General features: G+C 38.6%; 1 protein-coding gene and 1 non-coding gene across 2 annotated transcripts; one reads left to right on the top strand and one right to left on the bottom strand.

The window, feature by feature from the left end:
• Nucleotides 1-2,017: 2,017 nt before the first annotated feature.
• LOC133802687 (small nucleolar RNA R71) lies at nucleotides 2,018-2,124 on the bottom strand. The gene has a single exon (XR_009877432.1). It is a non-coding gene; the product is annotated as a small nucleolar RNA R71 (small nucleolar RNA).
• A 2,508-nt stretch (nucleotides 2,125-4,632) lies between these two features.
• On the top strand, nucleotides 4,633-5,781 carry LOC133799864 (uncharacterized). Its single transcript, XM_062237852.1, has 2 exons — nucleotides 4,633-5,245; nucleotides 5,288-5,781. Exons 1-2 carry the CDS (start codon nucleotides 4,633-4,635, stop codon nucleotides 5,779-5,781), a joined length of 1,107 nt encoding a protein of 368 aa, XP_062093836.1.
• The last annotated feature ends 2,475 nt before the right edge of the window (nucleotides 5,782-8,256 follow it).

Genomic DNA, 8,256 nt, shown 5'->3' with positions numbered 1-8,256 from the left:
GAGTATGAATCTGAAATTAAATGGGTATACGTAATTTAATCTAAAATAAAATGAAGAACTCAGAAAAAATAAATTCAGAGAAGATCTATGTAAACAAATAGATCTGGATGGCTATTTCCCCCTATGTTAATCTGCCCAGTTGTTATAGCAATCGTTCAGCAATGGTTCAGCAATCAAGCACAGAGTTAACCGATTTCACAAGAGACAAGTAAGCTTTTTCCAAAACCCACTGATATAATTCCACAACTTAATTCAACATATTCCTATATTAAATCAGGTTGTAAAACAAGTATTTAATCACCAAATCTCAGGTTATACAAGGTAGTAAAATATTCCTATTTCACTACTAAGAATTACCTAAACATGGCATTTCTCTTGCATCATTTAAGTGGATTCAACTAGATAAATTCTTTCCAAAATCAGATCTAGTTAGCTAATTGTTAATTATGGCCAGTAACAACAATCATTGAGCATTAATTACACTTAAATGAACAATGGCAAAATTACTGAACTCATGCATTGAATTAATACTTCATCATATAGGGTTCATAGCCACCCAAATCTTAAAGAAATTAGTTCATGTCTGAACTGAAAATTACAATCCAAAACAGAAATTGTTCATCCATAGCAAGTATTCAGTTCACAAGTATAGAATCAAGAGTATACACTACAGAAAAGGAAATATAGAAGAAAGAGAAGAAGTAGAATCGGGTTCTAAAGTCCTCCTCCTTCCTTGACCGTGACTCTCCTCCTATGGGTACTGCCTTTTTCTGTGTATATTCTCCTGTACTTCTCTCTTTTCTCTGTTGTGATCAAAATGGTATCTCCCCTCTATTTCGGCTGGCTGCCCTCCTTTAGGGTACTTTTTCCTTACCCTAATTAGACAGCCCATTTCCCACTTTTGTCCCTCTCTTGCCACCTCAGCCAGCTGACTTAATTCATTAAAATAGATGCCACATAGGTGCTGAGGTAGTTACTTAAGTACAGCTGGCTTTGGTCCACGTCATCTGTCTTCTGCCCAGGATTGCTATGCTACTGGCCTATAGCATCGAAACAGCAATGCTCCCATTTCAGTCCCCATTTTCCTTCTGCTCCCTTTAATTCCCTTTGGAAATTTTAAGCTTCCTTTCCTAACAACACAGAACAGAAATTAACATAAAATATTTACAAACACTACACCAAATAAACAACTCTTAATACGGACTTACTACCTAGAACAAGAAGGATAAAAATTAAACAAAATCGCATTAAACACACTTCCATTACTCTTTTTCAACTTAAAAACAAGTTCAAAGATCATAAAAATAACTCTAAATCCTAGAGTTATCAGCGCTGTTGTTAGGAAATGATAAAAAGAAATTAATTATTTTAAATTTAATATTTTTGCAATTCATTTTTTGTTTCAGTTTTGATTTTTGTGGATCATTGAAAAATTTCAGGTTTAATCATCTATGAACGGGGATCAAGACCCTGAGCTACTCCCTCTTGACCCAAAAATTGAGCGTACTTTTAGACAAAGGAGAAGACAGCAAGCCAATCAAGAGGGAATAGTGATGATGGATGGTAGACAACCAGCACAAGCTCAAGAAGTTCAAAGAGGTGCAGCTACTAATGAGGTTCACAATGCAGTATTAGTGGCCGGTGACAGGGATAGAGCTATTAGACCGTACGTTGTCCCCCTGTTCAATGAATTAAATCAGAGCATTGTGAGATCAAACATCCAGGCACCACCTTTTGAATTGAAGCCAGTAATGTTTCAGATGTTTTAGACAGTTGGTCAGTTTAGTGATATGCATACAGAAGCTCCTCACCTTCATCTTCATTTATTCATGGAGGTGACTGATTCTTTTAAGTTAATTGGAGTTACTAAAGATGCCTTGAGATTGAAGTTGTTTCCTACTCATTGATGGAAAAGGCAAGAGCATGGTTGAACTCACTGCCCTCGGATTCGGTCACCACATGGCAAGAACTAGCTGAAAGGTTCTTGATGAAATACTTCCCTCCCAATAAAAATGCCAAACTTTGAAATGAGACTACCTTTTTTCAACAACAGGATGAGGAATCTCTTTATGAGGCATGGGAGTAGTTCAAAGATTTTTTAAGGAGATGCCGTCACCAAGGTATACCGCATTGTATTCAAATGGAAACTTTCTACAATGGTCTCAATGCTCATACAAGGATTGTAGTAGATGCATCGGATAATGGGGCACTTTTGGCCAAGTCTTATAATGAGGCCTATGAGATTTTTGAAAGAATTGCCGACAAAAATTACCAATGGTGCACAAATAGAGCTTCTTCGGGCAATAGAAGGCTAGTGGGTGTTCATGAGTTGGAAACTATTACCTCATTAGCAGCCCAAGTGTCTTCCATCTCCAACATGCTGAAAACTATAAATATGGGTGTGGATTCAGTTGAAGCATAGCCCATAACTCAAGTTGAGAATGTATCTTTTGTTTATTGTGGTGATACTCACACTTTTGAGAATTTCCCATCTAATCTTACATCAGTGTGTTACATGGGGAACAATAATAATAGAGGAGTGAATTCAAATTCCTATAATCTGGCTTGGAGGCAACACCCCAACTTTTCATGGAGCAATCAAGGGGTTGCCTCTAATAATGTCAATGTACCTACATGGCCAGCTTATCCACTTGGTTATGTTCAGCCAAGGCCACAACAAAGGGAATCTTCTAACTCCCTTGAATCTTTGTTGAAAACACACTTGGCAAAAAATGAGGCCTTCATGTCAAAACTTGATGCTTATTGTTGACCTGTGAAATTGGCCAACAATCGTATGTATGATATACGACACCTTTTGAATGATATAAATGTACATATATGACCGAGTACAAATATCTAAAGAAAACACACAGAAGTTTATAGTGGTTCAGCACTGCTCTGATGAACAGTAATAACTTAATCCACTTAGTATGTAGTATTGAATCACTCAATTGACAATTACAAAGATGAATTGAAGAGTTCACTCGTCACAGATTTGCCCAGAAGTTAATCAAATGATCGATCCAAAAGTCTCTCAAATCCTCCAAAATCCACCTCTAAATGAAGCCCTGGGTCCTTTATTTATAGTACCCAGGGGCTGTTACATGATTAGCAAGACTGGGGATCGTGGTTTGGTACACGATCACTAGGAGTGGAGATACGTGTCCACCTTCCCATGATTATGAGATCGTGGATCTTCTCGTCATTTCCCTGGATCGTTGTTGACCATGCAGGATTGAAACCTTCGAGAAAATGCTAAGTCTTGGTTGGTCTATGAGACTTAGGTGCTAGGCTCGATGACCCTTTAGAGCTTGGGTGCTAAGCCCTATTGATCTTCTAGGTGCTAGGCTTGTTGATTTCAGCTTGAACAAGCGTAAATTTTATCGAGTGAAGTGTATTTGGGAGTTTAGGCTGACCACCCTATGACGAATAGGGTGGCCGACCACCCCATGTTGTTCTTAGGTCATGCTATGCCGACCACCCCTAGGGGTTGGGGTTAGGCCGACCACCCCTAGGGGGCTAGGGCCAGGCCAACCACCCCAAGGGGGTTTAGGCTTGGTTGATTTCCATTTAGGTCTTGGACCTATCCATCTTTGTTCATCGGTCTTTTTCAATACTTTGTTTTTTCCATGACTTGTGATACCACGTGCCGCTTTCTCATTCACCACGTCATCTCTTGAATTTTAAAGGATAACACTTATATGGTTAAAACAGATGCCATAATTCAGAGTCAAGCAGTCTCTTTGAGAAACTGGAGAACCAAGTTGGGCAGCTCGCTATAGAGTTAAGAAGTAGACCCCAGGTAGCTTGCAAAGTGACAATGAGAACTCAAGGAATGTGAGCATAGAACATTGTAAGGTAGTCACCTTGCCTAGTGGCAAGGAATTGGAAGCCTTGAAGAAGAGTTATGTGCATGAAAAAGAGCCCTCTTCAATCCAAACTCAGTCAAGGGTTCAAGGAAATCAAGAAGATTCTGGTGTACAAAAAGTTGTCTCTGTGCTAGAGGCTGCAACATTGCCGTAGCAAATTTTCCCAGAAAATTCAAAAATTCAGTAGCCTCCATTTCCTCAGTGTTTTCATAATAAACAACAAAATAATCAATTTAATAAGTTTCTGGATGTCTTGAGGCAGTTGCACATTAATATTCCTTTGGTGAATGAACTTGAGAAAATGCCTAGTTATGCCAAATTTATGAAAGATATCTTGACGAAGAAAGGAAGATTGGGTGAATTTGAAACCATGGGCTTAACTAAAGAGTGCAACACATTTTTTACAAGATAAGTTGCCACCTAAAATGAAAGATCCTGGTTGTTTTACCATTCCATGCGCCATTGGAAATTCTTATAGTGGGAAAGCTTTATGTGACTTGGGGGCGAGCATTAATTTGATGTCTATGTCAATTTTCAAGCAATTAGGCATTGGAGAAGTAAGGCCCACTATAGTAACTTTGCAACTGGCAGATAGATCACTTGCTCATCCCAATGGCAAGATTGAGGATGTTTTGGTTCGAGTGGATAAGTTTATATTCCTCGCTAATTTTATTGTACTTCATCATGAAGCGGATAGGGAAGTGCCAACCATTCTATAGCTACGCGGACAACTTTAATTGATGTGCAAAAAGGGGAACTTACCATGAAAGTTCAGGATGAAAAGGTTACCTTTAATGTGTTTAAGCCCATGAGATACCTAGCTGAAATAGAAGATTGTTCACTCATCTCGGTGGTGGATTCTTTAGCCATCAAATTCTTGGAAACTAGCCAGCATGACGATCCTTTAGAAATAGCTATGTTGTATGAGCCAAATGACGATGAAGAGGAGGAATTCTTAGCTTGGTTGGAAGCAAGTTCTCAAGGTTTGAAAACTAGAACTCGATTTGAGCCTTTGGAGTTGTCATCTCGAGCTTTTAAAGTTCCAAAGCCATCTATTGAAGAACCACCCAAGTTAGAGTTGAAAGCTTTACCATCACACTTGAGATATGCATTCATGGGACCATCATCTAAACTTCCTGTAATAATTTCAGGGGAGTTAAGTGCTGAACAAGAAGGAAAATTGCTGGATGTTTTGAGGCAACACAAGAAAGCTATTGGGTGGACCATAGATAATATTTGGGAGATTAGTCCTTCTCTATGCATGCATAAAATTCTGCTAGAAGATGATAAAAAGGGATCTATTAAGGAGCAAAGAAAGCTATGTCCAATTATGAAAGAAGTTGTGAAGAAAGAAATCATTAAATGGCTAGATGCTGGTATTATTTATCAAATTTCAGACAACTCTTAGGTTTGTCCAGTTCAATGTGTTCCAAAGAAGGGAAGAATGACTGTCGTTCAGAATGAAGACAATGAATTAATTCCTACAAGAACAGTGGCTGGGTGGAGGATATGCTTGGATTATTGCAAGCTAAATAATGCCACCCGGAAGGACCATTTTCCTCTTCCTTTCATGGACCAAATGCTTGATAGATTGGCTAGAAGGGACTATTATTGCTTCTTGGATGGATATTCTGATTATAATAAGATTTCTGTAGCACGTAAAGATCTACATAAAACAACCTTTACTTGTCCATATGGGACCTTTGCCTTTAGGAGTATGCCTTTCGGGTTATGTAATGCACCAGCTACTTTTCAAAGTTGCATGATGGCAATTTTTAGTGATATGGTAGAGAAATTCTTGGAGGTTTTCATTGACGATTTCTCTGTCTTTGGTGATTCATATGATGAGTGCTTGAGCAATTTGGCTAAAGTCCTCAACAGATGTGAAAAAACTAATATAGTCCTCAACTAGGAAAGATGTCATTTCATGGTGAAGGAGGCCATTGTTTGGGGGCATAAAATATCAAGTAAAGGCATTGAGGTTGACAAGGCAAAAATTGAAGTTATTGAGAAATTGCCACTTCCTATCTCGATCAAGCACATAAGGAGTTTCTTGGGGCATGCACGATTTTATCAGAGATTTATTAAAGACTTTTCGAAGATCTCCAAGCCAATTTGCAACTTATTAGAGAAGGATGTTCCTTTCAATTTCGATGAGGCATGTGTACAAGCTCTTGAGGAGCTCAAAAAGAGGTTGATTTCAGCTCCAATTATTGTAGCACTAGATTGGTCTTTCTTATATTAACTTATGTGTGATGCAAGTGACTATGTCATTGGGGCTGTTTTGGGGCAGGAAAGAAACAAGGTGTTCCACTCCATTTTTTACGCAAGTCATACTTTGATGGGACCCCAAGTGAATTATACTATGACTGAAAAAGAGTTGTTGGCCATTGTGTTTACTTTTGATAAATTCTGTTCTTATCTTGTGGGTGCCAAAGTCATTATTTTTACATATCATTCAGCTATAAAATATTTGATAGCAAAGAAAGATGCTACGCCAAGGCTCATTCACTGAGTGTTATTGCTTCAAGAGTTTGATTTGGAGGTTCAAGATCAAAAGCGAGTGGAAAATAAGGTGGTTGACAATTTATCATGGATGGAACATGATGGTCTATCTCAAAATCATGTTCCTATCAATAAGACCTTTCCCGCTGACCAGATTTTTGAGGTAAAGACTTCTTGTGAGATACCATGGTTTGCTAATTTTGATAATTACTTGTCAACTGGACACATGCCTCCTGATTTATCTAGTCAACAACGAAAGAAATTCCTCCATGTTGTGAAAACTTACATTTGGGAGGAACCATATCTCTTTACGCAATGTGCTGATCAATTGATATGAAGGTGTGTGGCTGAACAAGAGGTTGTTGATATTCTATTTCACTGTCATTCTTCTCCTTGTGGGGGGCATTTTGGAGGAGCACGCACTGCTGCTAAGGTGCTCCAATCTGGTTTTTTCTTGCCTACTCTTTTCAAGGATGCTTACTCCTATGTTTCTTATTGTGATGGCTGCCAGAGAGTAGGTAATATCTCAAGGAGGAATGAAATTCCTCTCACTAACATACTTGAGGTGGAATTGTTTTATGTGTGGGGGATTGACTTCATGGGACCTTTCCCTCTGTCCTTCGGGAATCTATATATCTTAGTGGCGGTTGATTATGTTTCTAAGTGGGTCATAGCAATAGCTAGTCCTACAAATGATTTTAAAGTGGTAATGAAGTTCCTCCATCAACATGTATTTACAAGATTTGGCACGCCAAGAGCTTTGATTAGTGATGAGGGTACTCATTTTGTAAATAAAGTCTTGGCAACCCTCCTAGTCAAATACAATGTTCGCCACAAGATAGCCATGTGTTATTGTAACGACCCAAATTCGCTAATAAGGCTTAAGGGCCTTGATTAGTGTGCCGGGAGGGCATTAATGGAATAATTGAGATTTAATGAGTAATTATATGTTTAATCGTGTTTATATGATAATTGATTATATTATGTGGTAATGTGATATGAAATAAATATGTGATATGTGTGAGAACCACATTATTATGTGGACAGGTTCGCTGAGCACGACTCAAGACGATTCTAGGGTCAGATAGTGGGAAAAGTCACAACGGGGCTTAAGTTATGACTTTGGATTAGTCGGGGGTACTTTTAGATAGCGGGTAGCGATTTGGATTATCGGGTCATGAAAATAAATATATGGAGATATATTTGAGGTTAGAATGTCTAGGCGGGAATATTGGGGGATTTTACCATTTTGGCCTCGGGGACGGTTCCGGCACCCCGAGCCTCGGGATTAACTAAACAAGTAAGTTGGACATAGGGAAGCTTTTAGAAGAAAAATACAAACCGACCAAACACTTCACCTTAGCTCATTTTCACGTTCAAGGAAAACAAAGGGGAGAAAACACAGAAAACAAAGGGGAAACAAGCTGGAATCTCTTGGATTTGTGGTGAGGATTTGAAGGTTTAACTCAGGAGTAAATCAAGAACTAAAACAGGGATTAAGGTAAGCATCTAATTCTATTTTCTGTGGTTGAATTCTGAGTTCTAGCTGGGTTTTGGTTAAGTGCTGAAACAAGTATAGTTTTGGTGTTTTAAGGCAGAATTAAGAGGGAGAACTTGGGAACTTAGCTTGGCTATAGCTGGGTGAAGTGATTCTACAGCAAAGGTAAGTTTCAACTCCAAGTTTAGAGGTTTTAAATTGGGTTTGAGTGTTTATAGCACTTGGGTTTCAGAAATTGAAAGGAGGAGATTAAAGTGTGCTAGGCTGTGTTTTCTTGGGAATTATGATGTTTAGATCATGCTAAAGAAGTTGGGAATTAATTGGTTAGGAGTTGGGAAGCTTTGGGGTGGTGTAAGGTGAGGTTTCAGACTTAGAAATGGTGTA

This window comes from Humulus lupulus, chromosome 9 (assembly GCF_963169125.1).
Source record: "Humulus lupulus chromosome 9, drHumLupu1.1, whole genome shotgun sequence".
NCBI classification, from domain to species: Eukaryota; Viridiplantae; Streptophyta; class Magnoliopsida; order Rosales; family Cannabaceae; genus Humulus; species Humulus lupulus.
The sequence above is the reverse complement of the archived record's forward strand: the minus strand, read 5'-3'. Positions and strand labels throughout refer to the sequence as shown.

What these genes read in the sequence shown, in the direction of transcription:
- LOC133799864 (XM_062237852.1), top strand. Translation starts at nt 4,633, where the DNA reads ATGAAAGTTCAGGATGAAAAGGTTACCTTTAATGTGTTTAAGCCCATG. An exon ending in CATTAAATGGCTAGATGCTG is followed by an intron (nt 5,246 to 5,287) that starts GTATTATTTATC and finishes AGGTTTGTCCAG; the next exon opens with TTCAATGTGTTCCAAAGAAG.